The 20073-nt window shown below is 39.2% G+C and overlaps 1 protein-coding gene across 3 annotated transcripts in view; it reads right to left on the bottom strand.

Moving 5' to 3' along the window:
• Positions 1-1779: 1779 nt before the first annotated feature.
• LOC124271713 (cubilin-like) overlaps positions 1780-20073 on the bottom strand; it is a 67022-nt gene continuing 48728 nt past the window's right edge. Inside the window, exons 5-20 of one of the 3 annotated variants that reach the window (XM_046706877.1) lie at positions 18125-18209; positions 17661-17800; positions 16958-17102; positions 16395-16476; positions 15305-15426; positions 14851-15012; positions 13636-13774; positions 13225-13346; positions 12238-12387; positions 11034-11118; positions 9569-9690; positions 9112-9258; positions 8341-8422; positions 7451-7575; positions 6290-6451; positions 1780-3180 (exon numbers count right to left, since the gene is read on the bottom strand). In XM_046706877.1, the coding sequence (XP_046562833.1) occupies positions 2768-3180; positions 6290-6451; positions 7451-7575; positions 8341-8422; positions 9112-9258; positions 9569-9690; positions 11034-11118; positions 12238-12387; positions 13225-13346; positions 13636-13774; positions 14851-15012; positions 15305-15426; positions 16395-16476; positions 16958-17102; positions 17661-17669 (2067 nt within the window). In that variant the 5' untranslated portion in view covers positions 17670-17800; positions 18125-18209 and the 3' untranslated portion in view covers positions 1780-2767. The remainder of the gene's footprint in view (positions 3181-6289; positions 6452-7450; positions 7576-8340; positions 8423-9111; positions 9259-9568; positions 9691-11033; positions 11119-12237; positions 12388-13224; positions 13347-13635; positions 13775-14850; positions 15013-15304; positions 15427-16394; positions 16477-16957; positions 17103-17660; positions 17801-18124; positions 18210-20073) is intronic. The other 2 variants (XM_046706875.1, XM_046706876.1) reach the window with 2 other exon arrangements.

Raw genomic sequence — 20073 nt, 5'->3', positions numbered from 1 at the left:
CCTTTCCTCGACGTCCTAGTAAAGAAAGAAGACAGCAAGCTCTCCACTACTGTCTACAGGAAACCCACCCATACCGACAAATACCTTCACAATAAAGAAGTTGACTATCCATAGAAATCAGTTTTCCTTCATCTTCACAACTTCTAAAATGCCTCTCAAAGAAATTAATTTAAGTCGTAGTAGTAGCAGTAGCAGCAGCAGTAGTAATAGTAGTAGTAACCAACCATACAACATTTTGTATTTGCTCCTTCAACCTTTAAATGTTGAAAATGAAAATATTGAGATGCCGCTTAAAGCAAGGTAAAGTATAAATTTAGAAAAAATAGCAAGCAAATTGAATATATTATATGGCTAATACCCATAACACAGTACATTCTAGATTTTATTTCATGCTGCGACCTTGCCGAGCATCGTGTGTTTGAAGGGTGACGTCAACCTTTTTTATCCTTCTGTACTATGTTACCTGCAGATACGTGCAGCAGAGTTATGCCCCTTCATGTAATGCACAGGGTCAACAGGTAGTTATTTCGGTGTTGATACTGGTCTCTCCTTTCTTCGTTAATCTCAGCAAATAATGGATAAAGTGCTTAAAATTAACCTTTAATCTTCATAATGTAGATTCCGTGAGTATATGCATGCGATTATTATAATTTTATGAAATGTATTATTTAATTCATGGAAATAGGTTCATGGAGAATTCCTTAATACCTTTATACCATGATAAGAACCACTGCTTTATTTCTGTGTGTGGATGGTTGACAATGGTAGGTACACATACATGTTTAAAATATAATTCGTTATGTGATCACATTTGAATTCTATGTATGTATCGATTGATGAGAAATAGATTGATACCATGTGCTGAATTTTGGCTCATCTATCACTGATTTGTCTTTTTGGTTTACGTGGCGTGGCAGAAGTTCTGCTGTGCTGCGTCAGGCTATTCATATTTACTTTTCTATGACAACTGTATGGATTACGGGGACACCCGTAGGGCATTACATCTCCACCCTTTATCGCAAAACATGGTTCTTTACTAAATTCAGTAGTTGAATCATATAATTTTCACAGGTATATTGTCTTTTCCACCAAAAGGACTTTTCCACTAGAGAATTGCTCTTTAGCCATCCATGCTTGTCGTAAGAGGGATCGAGTGGTCAGGCCAGCTGAGTTGGTTAGATGTTGTCGTATCCCGATAGCGCAGAACGATCCTCATGCTGTTGATCACCGGCTTGTCTGGTCCAGAATCTATTATATGCAGACCGCCGTCATATAGTTTGAATAGTGTGTGGCGTAAAACTGAACTCACTCACCCACTAACGTGTTGAGTCATGAACACTTCTTGGGTACCTGTGAGGTCATGAGCACTTCTCGGATGTATAGGGCCATGACCACTTCTGGGTATCTGTTGGGTCATGAACACTATTAGTGCGTGTAGGATTATGAACACATCTGTTATGTGTAGGGCCATGAACAGTTCGTTTGTGCTCGTTGGGTCATGAACAGTTCTGGGCCTGTGTTTAGTCATTAACACTTCTGATCGGTGCTGGGTCATGGACACTTCATGGGTATTTGTTGGGCCATGAACTCTTCTTGGGTATGTGTTTGGTCATGAAACTTATTGCGCATGTGTTTGGTCATGAAACATCTTGGGTATGTGTTGAGCCATTAACACTTATCTAACAGATGTAATAATACTACAAGCATTACTGTGTGATACTTCACCTTTCAGACATACAAACCGTGTAGAATGCCAATATACGAACTAGTAGAATGACGTTTTGTATGTACTAGTTTATTCTCTTTTACAACCCATTATTACACACCATCTTCAGATAAAATATATGACATCTGCAAGTCGATGTTCCTCTGACAAATGTTGGATGATTGTTTGTATTAGATGGTTATTAAACTGTACACTGAAGTATTACAAGTATTCAAGGGACTAATTTAAATTGGAACCAATCTGTAAACTAGGATACATTTTCACTTTATGCTAATAACATTATCCGTTTGTACGTAGCACTGACGGTATCTGTTATAACGGAAGAGGCAAGTACCTCATGACGAAGTTAGTGATATTGCGCAGTTGTCAATATATTTTAACAATTACACACACAAGTATTATATAATGAACAAGAAACATCACCGAGCAACTGATTATTCAATTCTTTCATCACTTCCAGGAAAAGCAACATTCCAAAACCAGTCAAAGTGTTCTTTTGGAAATCATATATGCCCACTTTGGAGAGAGAATTTTTTCCGGTGCATTCTTTAGCAAACCAGACTGTTCGCAGAAACATGTTCAATGGGATTTTATTCCTAATCTTCATTACATGTACGTATACTTCTGACTAAGTGTATCCCGAATCCTTCTGGTTTGAAGCCCATTCCTGGTGTTCCCCGACGTGGTATTGCAGGAATTTTACCAAAACCGGCATAAAATCACACTCATCATCCGTATCCTTCTGATGCGATCAGGACTGCAACAACCGCCTGTCCAATTAACCAACATCGGGAACATCATCCAAACACACTTGCACCTAATTATACAATTCACGTTGTTGGATGATGTAACGTCAAGTGTGTATGTCCGACACATCCTCCTCTGTCAGGATTGACACAGTCGGCAATACAACGTTCACTACACAGTCACTTGACTGCTGTCGTTGATCAATACTCTCCAGTGCTTATATTCCACTAAAGTAAATGTTGAACTTTTATCAAATAAAAACATTGCATAGCCTTTCTGATGCAAGTACAGTTGCTACAACCGCGTGTCATCGGCCTGGCTGTCTGCTGTATTACTGTTCGTTGTGGAGTTGTCAGGAACAGTACTGTCAAGGGGCGGTACCTGGAAGTCGGTGTTATTCTTTATAACATCATCGTAGGAAGGCGGTGGGTCAAACACAGCGGTGTTGTAGTATTCCCCTGTGTTCATTGGCTGGATTGAAACCTGTTGCTGACTGTACCCTACCGTATATTCCGGGGTTGGGGTAGACAGTTGCCCGATTGGTGTGGTCAAATAAGCAGGCCTTGTCCTTACATCTGCTCGAGACATTTCTGTTAACTTTCGTTTCTTATATGACCTTGCACAAAGGATAAGGATAGCAAGCAAGAGCCCACCTCCAGCCAATCCTCCGAAAAGTGCAGCAGTATTGAACTTGACCGGTCCCTTTTCTGAAGCAAGTTTAAACAAGTATTCAGGTAATGGGTATTCACTACATGCAAGCACAAATTCATCGCCGTGAACTATTTTGTATCATGGTAACATTGTTACATTCTAGAATACATATGATGACGCCCCTGTTTATTGTTGGACTTAAGATATTTTGCCTGAATGTTTCTGATATATATCTACAAACCGAAATATTTTAAAACACTGGCGCCCAATTTCCCTACTGAATTCTATGTATAAAATACTCAGCACATGTACAGCCAATAGAATTAAAAAAAACCCCTTTGAATACACTTATTCATGAAACTCAAACATGTTTAATACCCGGACTGACTGACTGACTGACTGAGTTTGGTTTTACGCCGCTTTTAGCAATATTTCAGCAACATCACGGTGGGGGACACCAGAAATGGGCTTCACAAATTGTACCCATGTGGGGATTCGAACCCGCGTCTTCGGTGTGACGAGCCAGCGTTTTAACCACTAGGTTACCCCACCGCCCCTTTATACCTGGAATATGTATCAGTGAGAACATTAGATTATTATACGACATCATGTCTTGTTACTTACTGACTTTGAAAAAGCTTTTGACACTGTCTCTAAAGAATTTATAATTTTAACAATTGCAAAGTTTGGCTTTGGACCCAATATGGAAAAATGGATAAAAATATTAATCAATAATGCTACATTATGTGTTATACAGAATGGTAATTTATCACAATTGTTTAACAATGAAAGGGGCTGTAGACAAGGGGACCCAGTCTCTCCCTATTTATTCCTCTTAGTGGCTGAAATTTTAGGAATAATGATCCGTAACAACAGTGCAATAAAAGGAAATACATTGAATAATGTTGAACATAAAATTGGACAGTATGCAGAGGATACTGACTTATTTCTTGATGGGCGTGAAGAAAGTTTAAGGGCAGCAATAGACACACTCAGTAATTTCTACAAAATGTCTGGTTTAAGAATAAATATAGATAAAACTAAAGCAGTGTGGATAGGTTCAATGGCAGGTAATAGTATGATTTTATGCCAGGATCTTAAGCTTGATTGGCATAATGGGGATTTTGATATTCTAGGAATAAGGCTTAATCCAAATTTAAATAAACTTTGGGTAATTAATACAAGAAAAAGACTAGAAATTATTAACAGAACTCTAAGGAATTGAAGGAAAATAAAGTTGACATTAATAGGGAAAATAACTGTTATTGAAATTTTGGCACTTTCATCATTGGTGCATATATTCACTTCACTCCCAAATCCTCCAAAGGAATTCATTGACAAACTAAACAGTATATTTTATAAATTCATCTGGAATGATAAGCGGCATAAGATAAAGCTAACGACACTTATTAGACAATATGAAGAAGGGGGACTCAGAATGGTTATGTAGAGGTGTTAATAAACTCTTTAAAACTGTCGGTTTTACATAAATATCTTCAAAATAAAAGCAGTTCTAGCCCTAGTATTTTTCCATTCAAAGATATTTTTCTGCCCACATTGAAACTTATGTCAATATTATGAATCCCAATTGGAAAGATGTATTGGCTCCTTGGGGAATATTTTATATAACACATAAAACTTATTTTACAGATATTGATCAAATCTTTTCCGAAGCCCTTTGGTTCAATCATCAATTCCAAAATAGTAATTGAGACATTGGCATCTCAAAGGTATCCACTCTATAAGAGACTTGTGTAATGATCAAGGTATTTTGTCGTTTAGTAAACTTAAGAAACCTTACAAAATTAAAGGCACAATTCTTGATTATTATTAGGTTCTTTCAAATAAACCCCAAAAATGGAAAGGTACTATAAGAAATAATTTATTGATTGTTCATAATCATTATCTTAACACATCACTCATAGGTTTACTTTCAGCAACAAAGAGATCCGGATACTTCTATGATAAACTTATAAGTACTGAAAACCTACTTCGACATGTGAAAAATGGCAAAATATCTTTGATATTGCAATTCCATGGAAACATATTTTCAAAAAATATAGAAGATGTACAAAAGATACTAAATTGATTGACATCCAGTTTAAATTTATCCACAATATTGTTGATACAAAAACAGAATTATTGAGAAAGAAATTAGTAGATGATGAACTTTGCTCATGCTGTAATTTAATGTCAGAATTGTTGATACATGTTTATTGGGAATGGGAATGTGTGAAAACGTTCTGGTTGAAACTGAAAGAATATATTGAAGACAAATCATCAGAAAATTTTACCCTGACAAAATATACAGTTTTAATTGGCGGAAATAATAACGACCTTATGAACCACATACTTCTTGCCAGTAAAAAATACATCCATGTATTAAGTATTAAAAACAAAAAGTTTTCACTGGATACATTTGTAAAAATATTGAGTCATATTTTCAAGACAGAAAAGTTTATTGCCAATAAAAATCAAAACATATTACAATTTGACAGAAAATGGTCATCTCTATTGCACACATTCCCAGCTTACTAATGAAGATTCCAATATGTGTAATGCCAACCCATATGAATTTCTGTTTTATTGTGTACAAGATCTGTTGCATCATGTACTTTGTATATTCTATGTACTGATTTTGAATGAATAATAATTTCTTTTTAAAAAAACCCACTAAACACTGTTACGGTTAGAACTTCTTTGGATCACGGTAACGCTGTTGCGTTTGGAACTACTTTGTATCATGGTAGCGCTGTTACCTTTATAACTTCTTGGTATCATGGTAACACTGTTACGTTTAGAACTACTTTGTATGGTGGTAACAATACACGTTCAAAACTACATTGTACCCTGGTAACAATAAAACGTCCAAAACTACTCTGCATCACTGTAACAATTCAACACTGTAACAATGTAACTTTTAGAACTACTTTGTATAATGGTAACAATTATATTCTTAGCAATACTTTCTAATACTATCATTTTGGACAATATAATATTAAGAAGTACATTTATTACCATGGTGACAATTGCACGTTTAGAACTTCTTTATGTCATGATGACTGTATAACGTTCACAACTGCTTTGTCTTTTGGGAAGTGTGTCACATTTCAAAAGCAATGTTATTTCCATTTTACCGAATATGTAGCAATCTATGTAGCTTACCCTCTTGGTTCTTTTGCTTTGAGTAATATGTTATCTTGAAACCGCCTCCCGTGTGAGAATGGTCAGTATGAAAGAGGACTGTCATCGATCTGTCAGAACTTGTCTTTGTTGGGGTAAGAATTCCGCACCATCGTCCAAGGGATGGGGAAGATGTGTACTGCCCTAAAATACACATACCAACTACTCATAGTTGTCATTCCAAACATTTTCGGAACTGCATATGATAAAACAAATGGTTCCAACTTCTTCATACACAGTAGACTAAGGTCATAACGAAAACAAAAATGTTTAGTTGCTTTCGACCTTAGTTTGTACTACACATTTCGATGAAAATACACAGCAAATGGTCGAGACCCCAGCTCAGCTCGATATATCTGTGAGTTCGTAGCTTAAAGTATTGAATCATGTATAGCAGGAGAAAGGTCTCACAACAAAGTATTCCTATTATCATCCAAAGAATGCGCAAGTTTTCAAACGTAGCCTGTAATAATTTAGATATTGATAATGTCGTTTGTATTATATTACAGATTGCTATTGTAACCACGAGTCAAATCCAAATTGTGAAGGTCAATACAAAGTTGGTGCCAGAAAACGTTCTGGGACTGCCGAGGAAATAGTATATTCTTGTGACTTAAAGGTTCATGACATTGTTAGTTTGTATTTTAGTTAGATATTTCTAATATCCAGACTTCTGAACAATGACATAACAGAATAATTGCAAAATTCATTTCAGAATGCAATGTTTGAGTTTTACTCCTTTCTTCCATAATGTCTTTTTCCGGCATTATGGGAGCAGCAGAAATTGGTCCACGCAGTACGCACATAAAGTTGGCAATTGTGGCGGCGGACTACTTTACCGCTTGGATAACCCATTGCTACTCCTCTCATTGAAGATTCAGGAAGAGATATTATCATACGGAGACATTTTGTGGACATTGTTTATTTGCCATTAAAGGAAATAATTCTGTCATTGAAACCATATTGGAAATTGAACCATGCCTTCCTAAGCACCCTCTTCACTGAACAAAAACATTGAACAGAGTTGTATTTGTACAAGTACTGTTCACAGACAACTGAAATGAATAAAAGCTATTCTGAAAAGATCAATTGAATAAAAAGACGATTAGTTATATTTGCTATGACCTGACAACCTTTACGTACCATCTAATACCTCAACGTAGTCTTTCCAACAGCCAGCAGAATATTCAATATCAGACACCACCACTTCCAAAGTGATGACATGGCCATAGGAATAGGTTGATATGAACCATGTACAGTCGGCATTGCTGAAAAAGGGGAGTTCTTAAGTATAATTTTTGTATATGAAAAGATGAAGTTGAAATAAGTTTGGCCAACGGCCTGTATCTGCTGCTTCAGGTGTGTGTGTGTGTGTGTAGGTGTTCCACAATCATTACTGTTCATCCGGGGCGCAAAAATGAAGTACTTTCGAAACGTTGTCTTTATGTATGTATGTATGTATGTATGTATGTGTGTGTGTGTGTGTGTGTGTGTGTGTGTGTGTGTGTGTGTGTGTGTGTGTGTGTGTGTGTGTGTGTGTGTGTGTGTGTGTGTGTGTGTGTGTGTGTGTTTCCAAAATCATTACTGTTCATCCTGGGCATTACATTAAGATATATTGTGCTAATTGTATTATACACTAGACACAAAAATGTCTGTCTGTCTGTACTTATCTATTTATTTATTTATCTAATTATTATATTTATATAGCGCCAATATCCAGATCAGCTCAGCTGCTCAAAGGCGCTTTGTTTTTCCCTCTATCAGTGGATGTCAGTCTCAAACGGTACATTGTATTGTCAATCTCATCTCCCTGGGGAGCATACATCTCTTACAGCCACTAGGCGCACCAAGATAATGTGGCTTTCCCACGAGGTACCCTTTCAAAGCTGGGTGGACTGGGACAAAAAGTACTTTGTCCAAGTTTGCTGCACGTTGCTGTACCTGCAACTAGGCATTGGCACGTATTCATGTGGCCACTATCTGGTCATTTACCCACCACATGCATTTAATGAATGCAAATGCATCTAACTTACTTTGGATAAGAGAGAGGATACCGAGGCGATGTTAAATCGTAGCTATAAGACTCAGTTGCATCCAGATTTCGCGACTCACAAACTGAAACAAACGAAAAGTCATATATTTAGAATATATTCGCCTCGTCTCACGAATGTACAATTATATCACGTTGGAAATATCAGACATTTGTAATTGTATCCAGCAAGCTATATCACTGTCATATTTGTGTTGTGTTGTGTTGTGTTGTATTTACGATTCGGATCGAATCATATGTTTTCTGCAACATCAACATGGTACAACTTAGATGCCCGTGTCCCCAGACAAAACAGGCAATTGACAAAAAATTAGAAAAATATAATACAACCAGCGAGTTTCTTCATATCAGATAAATGCAAATACCATACTCCTACATGTCATTCAGAATTTGATCTAGCAGAGAAACCACATTTAAAACATATACATCTTTGGGTACTTCCTAGAAGCTTTACAAGTATCAGGCATATTAACAAATGCCCTTTAGTTCTACTGTGACACTTCAAATTCTAAATACACTTTTACAGGTTTGTTAAGCTGAAGTGAATGAAACGTGGTAATGTATTTATTGACTCATCGGTGAATTCACAAGCTTTACTCGCTCTCTCTCTCTCTCTCTCTCTTGGGAATATTTACATCCCAAATGATAGCAAACCGAAGTTTTTAGTTTTAACCTATATGCTACAAACAATATTACAGGACCATTTGAAGTGAATTTTAGCTTTTTCAAAAATGACCATTCAAGAAGTACTCACCTTCGTAAATACCACCAATGGCAGACACCTTGAAACCTGTTCCTGTAGTCCCGTAACTACCAGAGTAGAATCGTATTCTCATATTGTGTCCTGAACTTACGAAAGTTCTGTCGTAAGTTCCACAAAGGGAACCAATTTCTCCGGCATCTGAATACATGTTGTAACGACAATAGCATACTTTTTCAGGCACATTACAGAATTTTTTAAAAAAAATATTTGAAAAGTGAACCAATGAATTAAGGCGCTATTAGTTACTGTCATAAGACACAAATTAAAAAGCATCACAGAGAGTATCTTGTTAATCGGAAATCTCATAATTATATGACGAATAGTGATATGCAATAATGATTATACACGTGTATTAGTGCGTGTATTTGAAGTTTGAAAACAGTCTTACATACACTAACATATTGTTTCTCAGCTTATGTTAGTGAGACTCCACATATATCATTCCTACCGTCACTAATGGAAATAGTATCCACAGAACAGTCATCGGATGATCGAAAACTGTTCGCCAGAACACTTAGTTTGATGTTGACGTAATGATCTGCTGTTAAGTACCACCAACAATTCCTGTGCCTGAAATTTAAAATAAAATGTGATTGAAATAACCAAACAATCTGCAATTCCACAACAAAAAACACAAACAGCTATTTCAGGCTTCCTGATTATAGGACGCCCAAGGGAAGCAACTCAGGACAGCTAATTGCGCCGGATAAGATATCTGGATCCAAATCCTCCTTACGGTAAAACTGCTTGAGCATACGAAGCAACATTGTGCATCCTTTATACAGTTGATTACGTACGTATCTGTTATATCTTACACTCAATATAACTACAGTACAGTTCATGTACAATAAGGGCGGTGGGATAGCCTAGTGATTAAAGCGTTCGCGCGTCACGCTGAAGACCCGGGTTCAATTCCCCACATAGGTACAATGTGGGAAGCCCATTTCTGGTGTCCCCTCGACGTGATATTGCTGGAATCTTGCTAAAAGCGGCGTAAAACTAAACTCACTATATCATGTACAATAAACAACAGTATAAGACAGAACATGAGACATGACCATCGCACTAGTCACATGTCAATAAGGTTTGCTGACAATTTGTTAACCGCACATGATGATAATTGTGATGGCCGTGATTTTCCACATAAAACATGATTTCAATGTCTCCAAATGTTCTATTTACGGAGATTCGTTACACGTTCATGACTACAAGCGTTAGTTCGTTAATTTTAGTTTTACGCCAATTCACAAGAACGCAGCACATTCAACATACTTAGTACAAACTTCCTTAGAACTCCATAATCCTCTGTGAGAATACTATGAGGTTTTTAATTTCTAATGAGTTTCTGTTGCTTCCTTAAAACACACGCACGCCGCCATTGTGGGGCTTATACTACAAAAAACTAAGGGCAAAAAGGGGGGTAACTCTCAACTACGACGTGTAAAATGATTACCACTACAATAATTAATATTTAGTTTTCCTGGTTAACAGCAAAGAACGAATATTTAGTCGTACGATTTACGACATACTCCAGTGCTATACGGTGTCAGTTGATCGGTCTCATGACATCAGTGGGCACAACGTGGTGCTTATAGACTAAAGGATGAAGCTTGTACCACCGATTTTTGAGTGAGTGAGTACGCCTTCATGACGCTTTTAGCAATATTCCAGCAATGTCACGGCGGGGAGACACCAGGAATGAGCTTCACACATTGTAACCGTGTGGGGAATCGAACCTGGGTCTTCGGCGTGACGAGCGGACGCTTTAACCACCTAGCTACCTCACGGCCCCACGGATCTTTGAACGTCAGTGGACACAACTGTAACATTTATGGGTCTTTAGTCCTTTGGGTCAAGTCCCCTTTACATGTAGAACTAGTCAATACATGTAGACCAGTCAAAAGAGAATTTACCTTGGGTAAGTAACAGGATACATTGGTGAGTAGATCATCGTTCCCGAAGCCGTCACAGAGACGTTTGTGCTGCAGACGTAGGGTGCTGTAATTAGAATGGATGTGGATATGTTAGTTGTATAAAGCAGCCGACTGACTGACTGACTGAGTTTGGTTTTACGCCGCTTTTAGCAATATTCCAGCAATATCACGGCGGGGGACACCAGAAATGGGCTTAACACATTGTGCCCATGTGGGGAATCGAACCCGGGTCTTCGGCGTGACGAGCCAACGCTTTAACCACTAGGCTACCCCACCGCCCATAAAGCAGCCGAAGAAATATCTGCGAGAAATATTCAGTAAGATCACCCCTATTTAAAGACACCTTGACTATCTCACTAAAACTTAAACATAGACAAATCAGGAGAATATATTAATGACACACACACGCATGTACGCACGCACACGGACACGTAAAATAAAACAAACAGATCCTCTGAGCGAATATTTGCTACACGTGATGCGATCCAGGGAGCAGTAGTCTCACACTCTTGACAAGTGTCCAGGAGATTACTCAATGTCATCCCTGTACACATAGCGACCTGTCATCGAGACCCGCTGTAGGTCATTGTGGTCGATTCTCCAGCTTTACTAATCCTACGCCAGATCAAGACAGAGCACCCCAGCGACTGGTGTGATCTTCAGACTTATCCAAACGTGCCTGTCTGTGACGACGAGTCAGCTGGATACCTGCCCCCGATGAGAAAGAGACCAGTCTCACGGAGACGATTACTCAGTGTCTGACGGAACCGGCGTGTCGCAGGTCATTTCTGAGTGTGATAGAAGTCACCAAGTTATGACGTCTTGCATCAAACTGGAGACCCTGTTCCAAGCATCCATCTGACTACTTCTTAGGTCGCCTTTGACACAGAGGACGCATGCGCATTTAGTTGTTTTCGGCAGTTGTCTCACAATGATGTGCTACTAATGAGATTCTGTCCAGATACACCCAAAGACAAAGGTTTGCAAGGACCTTGTCACACAATGATCATGTTACTGACTGCTTTTCCGTTCATCATGAAACTGAGATCCAATTCGGTTACCCAATCATTGTTTCCACGGATATTTTAGTCCATATTTATTGGACCATTTGTCGAATCATCAAAAGTTGGTCCATAGCTAAAATTGAGAAGTAAAATGACCGTAAAATGAATATAATACTCACTTTCTGTCACTGAATATTTCAGACGGAAACCTTTTTCATTTATAGTTCTATCGGTTTTGAAGATTATTAGCATGGTATTTCCCGTACTTTGAAATGTGGGGGTTCTCTCATCACACCAGTTTTCAAGAAGAGAACTTTGATTTGTGGTACCTGAAACAACATGTGGTGACCCATAAACATGTGAAACTCACATAGTTGAATGAATATAATCGACCCTTAAATTCATTTTTCGCCTTTATGTACATACGAGTTTTAAATCTTTATTGTTCTTATATTGACAAATTTCCACTCAATGATTACGAAACTCAAATGTGAATAACATTTACGTCGACTGAAAATTTATGCTGTCCAAAAAGTACTCCTTATCAAGAGTGAACTTTCGGGTTTTATTGCACTGAAGTGAGCGAGAGAGTATTTTGGTCATGTCGTACGCTTTAGGTAAATGTGTGAAGGAAACGAAAGTGACGTAAGTTTGAAATGTTTTCCTGGTTGGTGAAACTACTTGGTGCGGCAATATAGTTCTACCCAAGAGTGAGTGGGGGTGTTTTGGTTTTACGCCGCCTTTAGCACTATTCCAGCAATATCATGGCGGGGGCACCGGAATTGGGATTCACACATTGTGCCCATATGGAAAATCGAACCCGGGTCTTCGGCGTGACGAGCGAACGCTTTAACCACTTGGTTACCTCACCGCCACGTTATGCCCAAGGTAGCGCTGGGATTTGCATAGACCATCAACAGGTCTTGAGTACAGCTAATGAAGCTGAAAAACCGCCGATGTGTTAGACTGTGCCTCCTCAACATGGTATATGTATTCAGGCTTGCAAAACTTTTTATTCCGTGCATTTGCATGTAAGGGAAAAATGGGAATTAGAGTGAAAGCTGTTTTTGGTTGCATCGGACACCATTAACAATCAAATATTCACGTTGATGCAACATTAACAGGCTTCACAATTCTGGAAAAGCTCATAAATGTATGTAGCTCACCGTCGAAGGCTTTCACAATATCATAGCGACATCCTGTGGAGGATTCCAGTTCTGAATCAACGACTTCCACATGGATCATCTTCCCTCGGGGCGCTGTTATGTGCCAGTTACAATACAGGTACCTAGAAACCAAATAAACGTCAACATTATACATGAACGTGTACACACACACGCACGCACGCACGCAAACACACACACGCACACACAACCGTACATACATTCATACATACATACATACATACATACATACATACATACATACATACATACATACATACATACATACATACATACATACATACATACATACATACATACATTGCATGCAAAATACCACCTATCAAATACACATTTCACAAAAGGATCATACAGACAAAATAGACAGATGAACACGTGAACAAATATACGTACGAGACGTATCTGGTAGGATAACCTGGCGATGTCATATACTGATCGGTTTCTGTAGCAGTCAGGTATGTATCCTCACAGTGGTTCGGTCTAACTGTGCCTCTAGTCGTGGCTGTAGTTGTAGTTGTGGTTGTAGTTGTGGCTGTGGTGCAAGAAAATACAGTGATGCAACAGTTTACCTCACCTGGAATTGACAACTGATGATCTCCATGAGGAAGATGCATGATAAAGACCTTTTACTGTTCATACTGTCAAACGACCGAGGGGCGGTGGAGTAGCCTAGTGGTTAAAGCATTCGCTCGTCACGTCGAACATCCGGCTTCGATTCCCAAGATGGGTACAATGTGTGAAGCCCATTTCCGGTGTCCTCCGCTGCGATATTGCTGGATTATTACTCAAAGCGGCGTGAAACCTGACTCACTCACTCACTCACTCACTCATTTAAACGGCCACGAGTACACCAAATACACACCGTGGTATACAGTGGTTATAGGGCGTACCCAAATATGTAGATAAAGCATTCGTTCATCACGCCGAAAACTCGGCTTCGATTTCAGGCATGGGCACAACGTCTGATGTCAATTTGTGGTGTACCCCGTGACAATGCTGGAATATTGCTCGAAGCGGCGTAAAAAAATGCTCATAATTTAGTCGCATACTTGGTTTGAATCCATATGAGCAAACGTGGGGGTTGAACACAGATGCTTATTTATGAGTAAGCTTTATCTGAACAGCATTTCAGTTGTACTCGGGTAGTACATTATTGTCGCATGCGTTTACTACTCTTGGGGATTCCGAGAAAAAGTTATGTGGTGAATCCAAATATAACCCGAATCTTTGGCGTGAGTGATTGACTAAGTATAACACGTTATGATGAACCTTCATCACACAGCATCCATGAAGATCTCGGTTAGAATTGATCTTCAGTAACCCATACTTGTCGTCAGGAGAGACTAACGGGATCGGGTGGTCAGACTCACTGACTTGGTTGACACATGGCATCGTATCCCAATTGCTTAGATCGATGTTTGTGCCGTTGATCACTGGATTGTCTGGTCCAGACACAATTATTAACATACCACCCCCAAATAGCTTGAATATTGCGGAGTGCGGGGTTAAACTATACTCACTCATTCACTCAAAACAAAGCGCAACTGACACCAGGAGGTCATTTGACCAAACAACGCATGGCTGCAGGATATAACTTGGAAAACTCACTTGGTCCAGGTACCTGTTGGTACGAGATACGAAAAGCAGGCCCGGGTTCGTTAGGGGATGAATGGAAGGTAATATCAACATAAGAGCTAACAGGTTCATACGCCGTACTGTTTGCTGGATCGCCATCCGTGCATACTGCAATTTGTTGATCCGGAGATGAACCTTAAAATATACAGACAGATTTGACAGAATGCCCACGTGAATATAACCACATGTATTGTGCGTCCACGCGCCACGTTTTGTGTTATCATTGATTTCCATTTCGGGTTTAGGGTGCAGTGGGGTAGCCTTGTGGTTAAAACGTTCGCCCGTCATGCCGAAGGCCCGCATCCGATTCCCAACAGTGGTATAATGTGTATAGCCCATTTCTGGTGTCCCCCACCGTGATATTGCTGGAATATTGCTAAACGCGGCGTAAACCAAACTCACTGAAACCCACTTCTGGTTTACTTACTGTAAGTCAAGACCAAAACATCGGTGGAGGTACAATTCTCGAGGCCGTTTTCCAGTTCAACAAAGACTCGGATCCTCACATTGCTTGAAGTAGTTGATATACTCCAGCTACAGGTGAGGTTACTGAAGAAAAAACAACAATATACAATTGAACCGCGTTATCTCGATGTCGAGTCTTGAGAAGCATAATAGAGTTATCCGTATTTCTAGAACAGAGGAGTACGGGTCAAGGTTAAGGTCGAGAACGTCACAAAGGTATCCGATATTATTCCGATACGTTTTTCAAGCATCGATGTTTGGACTATCTAATTTTATGGATTCATGAGCAATTATTGAATTTAGTTGCATCATGTGGAAATGTGATATCGTGTTTAAACCAATCGGAATCAAGCCTTCTTCAGTGTCATGGTAGAACGGAGAATACTTCGATGTTTTTTATGAGGAGTTAATGATATCTCACTTCAGTAGTTTGAGTGCATAAAACAAGTGCTAGAATTACTACAAGGCAGGATAATGTAATTGTGTTTGTGCTTTTCGCCCAGTGGATGATCGAGAAATATTCAAAGACTGCTATTCCCTCGCATTAGCTTTTCATGATGATCTTGTTTCATGTGCTGGGAGAAGATCAAATGTTGTACGATCACTTATGGTTCTGGCTTGATCTCATAATCACATCCTGCCACAACCAAGGGACACAACCGTCCACATTTAATTGTGGGGACCTTATTATTAGATTTAATAATAAACACAATAAAGGTTAGTAGTAGATGAAAGTGTAGACCATCAAAACAAACATGTTCGATTGTTACCCAAATGGAAATGATTTCAGTATCCATCGAGGTATATATTACAATTTAAGTACAAGGATCTATAAATACAATGGTAAAAGGGTTAATTTTAATTTCTTTTATTGCAATCTGTTTGCGGAATTTGAATCAGCTCAAACTGAAAACAATAATTATCGTTGACCATGTGACCGATACATACATACAAACATGCCAAGTTATTGATCTTATGATCAAACTTGATGGTTCTGAGAACCGTTTCCAGCTGACAATGACTTATTTATTATCTTTGCCCATCTCTCTTACCTTTCATAAGAATCTGGGTAACCAGGAGAGTACACATACGATGGGTAATCGTAGGCTTTCAAGTACGAATTGCATAATGTTGCTGAAATAAATAAAACCTTGTTGTTCATAGTAGTGATGAAAAATTCATAGCATCAGCACGTTACCATTAACCATAACAGTGCGTATAGTAAACTTTTTTTTAACGATTTTACGATTTTTACAAACAATGGTCATGATACAGCTGGAATGTTGGGAAGGCCCAAAACTCACACATTCACTATGTATTATTTTTAGTTCCCCGATCCCGGTGGATTATGTTCGCCCCAGCAATCCATGTCGAAAGAATGAACTAAGTGGATCGAGTGAAATGGTTATGTGACTTGTTTGATTACATATCATCGTATCCCAACTGCGTGACTCAATGCTCAGTGACATGTGTATCACCGACTTGGTTATTTTACAAGCCCCCGTCATATATTTGGACCATTGATGGTAGCGTTTAACCAGAAAAAGCAAACGCGTCTCTTATCAAGATGACAGCAAACGTTCCAGACAATAACGCCATATATTCTTATACGTACTTGGCATGGTTCTGTACGATATGTTAAACCCCTTGTCCACCAGTTCACTGTCAGTTTCGAAACGCAGGCTTATCGTATCTCTGGGACTCTGAACTACAAAAAAATGGGCCTGTTGTCGAGCATATTGTAGTAAGCAATAGCTCATCTGAAAAACAAAATAACAGAACTAAAACTCTTGTCACGTATGACTTAAATTGTGTCTGATCCCAACCTGTAAAACAAGATTTATTAATGCAATTGTAATTATAACTGCCGAGGCTCAGCAGTGGTCGGTAATAATTTAAACGCGAGCTGCGCTCTTCTATTCGTGATTGGGGTGTTTAAAATTGAAAATACACAAGATTCGATTAAGCAGATTATGGTAGATATCACAAAATGAGACGTGTTGGTGCAGATTCCATCATCGTTATCAGACAACTGCTATACATACTATCACTCTAACCATAACCCTACACGTTATATTAACGAGCATTGAGGGAGTGAGTATGGTTTTACGCCGCTTTTAGCAATATTCCAACAATATCATGGCGAAGGACACCAGAAATGGGATTTACACATTGTACCCATGTGGAGAATCCAACCCGCGCGACGAGCGAACGCTTTAACCACTTGGCTACCTCACCGTCCCTCGATCATTGAAACCAAAACAAATAGTTAAATATTTTGAAGAGATGGCCATGTTTTAATGATTAATCATACTTACTATGTGCATCGTTGAGGAAATATATTTTCAAAAAATCGCTTGAACATGTCGAAGAACCCTGTAGCGTCAAATATGATATCAATATTGACAAAGGCTCGGACTCGTTCTGGGATTGTATGGTCCACTCACATGTCTGATTGCTGGAACAAATATATGATTTGAAGAATCCAGACCGATGCCGTCTGTATTAAAATCAACAGTCTGTTGTAAACATCTGTAAAATTTGCTATCAGTCTCTCTTAAAAATGATTCTGCAAAATTATATATTTTCTCATAATGTTCTATAATGTTCTCATTCTCTTTAATGCCACATACAAAGACGAGGGACTGTTTTAAACTATCATATCTAATAAGGAAAGAAAACTTTTCAAATTATAGTTAATCTGATTAGTGTTCATTTGAGTTTTTCGATTGTTTTGTCCCGGGTTGTGGGCTGTGGTTATAAGCGCCCCTTCTGTACTCACTTGAAATAGTTTCGGGGATACCCGGGTGAAGTCAGATGTTTGACTGTTGAATTGGCATCAAGAACACCTCCGCAGGATTTGTTAACTGAATGCATTAGATACATGTGAGTGAGTGAAAGTGTTCATGGCTGCTGTATTGACATCTTGACATGTCGGCATAATGTGGTAGATCACTGAAGTTACAAGAGTTACCGTAAAGGATCATAATATAGGCAAACCCCTAGGTCAGCGGATCCTGGCAAGCAAAAGGGACATAATTCAACACTGCCAATTGTGGAACCTCTGACGACATACACACATCCATATGCATACAAAAATGTACTATGCTGAGATGACTTCAGACACAGTGGCAATTAACGGTGTACGTTTACTTTACTGAAGATATCGTGACTTAACCTAAAACAACAGAACTAAACTGTAGGTCAAGGAAAGCATTGATGGAACAAATATGAATTGTTTGTTCGATGTATTAAGAACGTCTATCATGATTGTATTTTAAACCTCTGTAATATATACTCTCCCAAAAAAGAAACGCACATAGGAATTTCAACCGTATTTTTATGTATATTTTAAACTTCTTGTAGGCGATATGAGTCAATGAAATATAGCGAAATTGCACACTGGGTTTGCAGACTTATCCGTCTTTGGCATCAACTCGAGAAAAGTCAGTTTGAGTGTCACATGGAGACGTGTGGTGACGCTGAAGTCAATACCTCGTGTGACCACCGTGGGCATCCAGAACTGCACGGCATCGCCTCGGCATCGAACGAATACGTCTCAGAATCTTGTGTTGCCCAATCGCAGCCCATTCTGCCTGTAGTGCTTGTGCGAGTTGCTGAAGTGTCTGGGGTGAGGGTTACGGCGTAGCACCCGTCTGTCCGGGGCATCCCGCAGATGTTCGATCGGGTTTTAGTCCGGTGATCTTGAGGGCCAGGGGAGCACATTGATGTTGTCGTTCTGGAGGAAGTCTCTAGTGTGACGTGCTGTGTGGGGGCCTGGCATTGTCCCTCTGGCGATCAATGATTGGAAGAAGGTGTGGGCGTAGGATTTCGTCACACCGTTGAGCTGTCAGGTTGCCCTGGATCATCACCAAATCACTTCTCCTACGGCAGGTGAAATAAGGTCTTCTGGCACGTAAACCAGCCTCTCTCAACCTGTTCCTGACGGTCTGTGCAGAAAGCCTCCTCAATCCGGGTATTTGTCGAGCGGTACTGGTCGCCGTAGCTGTTCGATGACGCAGGTGATGTACCTGGATGTAGCGATCCTGCGCCGCAGTGGTCGCTCGAGGTCGCCCACTACGAGGGGCATCTGCGACCGCATTCTGCCGGCGATATCGCTCCTAGAGCCGTGAAATGGTGCTTTTGTGAACATTCATGCGTCGGGCAACTGCACGTTGAGACTGGCCAGCTTTAAGCAAACCAATGGCGATATGACGGTTGGCTTCACTTAGACGTGGCATTTTGCGTTCGTCAACAATATTCCAAATACAGTGAATAATCGACAGACAGCGATCAACCTTTTATACCCATCATTGAGACTATCTGATCCCCAACTTTCACGTGCATCACATGTGAATTGTGTATTCTGAACACGCCGAAATTGAAAATCATGCTGTTAAATACGGGTATTTTACGGATGGTGCGTTTTGTTGCGATGTTTCAAAACATAAACACCATTTGACTCATAAACAGAGCAAAACCTTTTGTAAAATGAATCACGTTTTAATTCATTGTTACATGAAATTGCTATTTTCACGATGCGTTTCTTTTTTGGGAGAGTATATATTATGGCAACATCCAATTTTAAGTGTTTTTTCTTTGCCTGACATTTTACTGACAAAATTAAATATTAGTCAATATACAATTTTATCACACACACGCACACACACTCACTCACTCTCTCTATATTTATATACACAAGTTCCTTTTAACATCTGTTTGCTATGCAGT

This window comes from Haliotis rubra, unplaced genomic scaffold (assembly GCF_003918875.1).
Source record: "Haliotis rubra isolate DU_JTF1 unplaced genomic scaffold, ASM391887v1 Scf1629, whole genome shotgun sequence".
NCBI classification, from domain to species: Eukaryota; Metazoa; Mollusca; class Gastropoda; order Lepetellida; family Haliotidae; genus Haliotis; species Haliotis rubra.
Note: the sequence above shows the minus strand (reverse complement) of the source record. Positions and strands in the feature narration are given on the sequence as shown.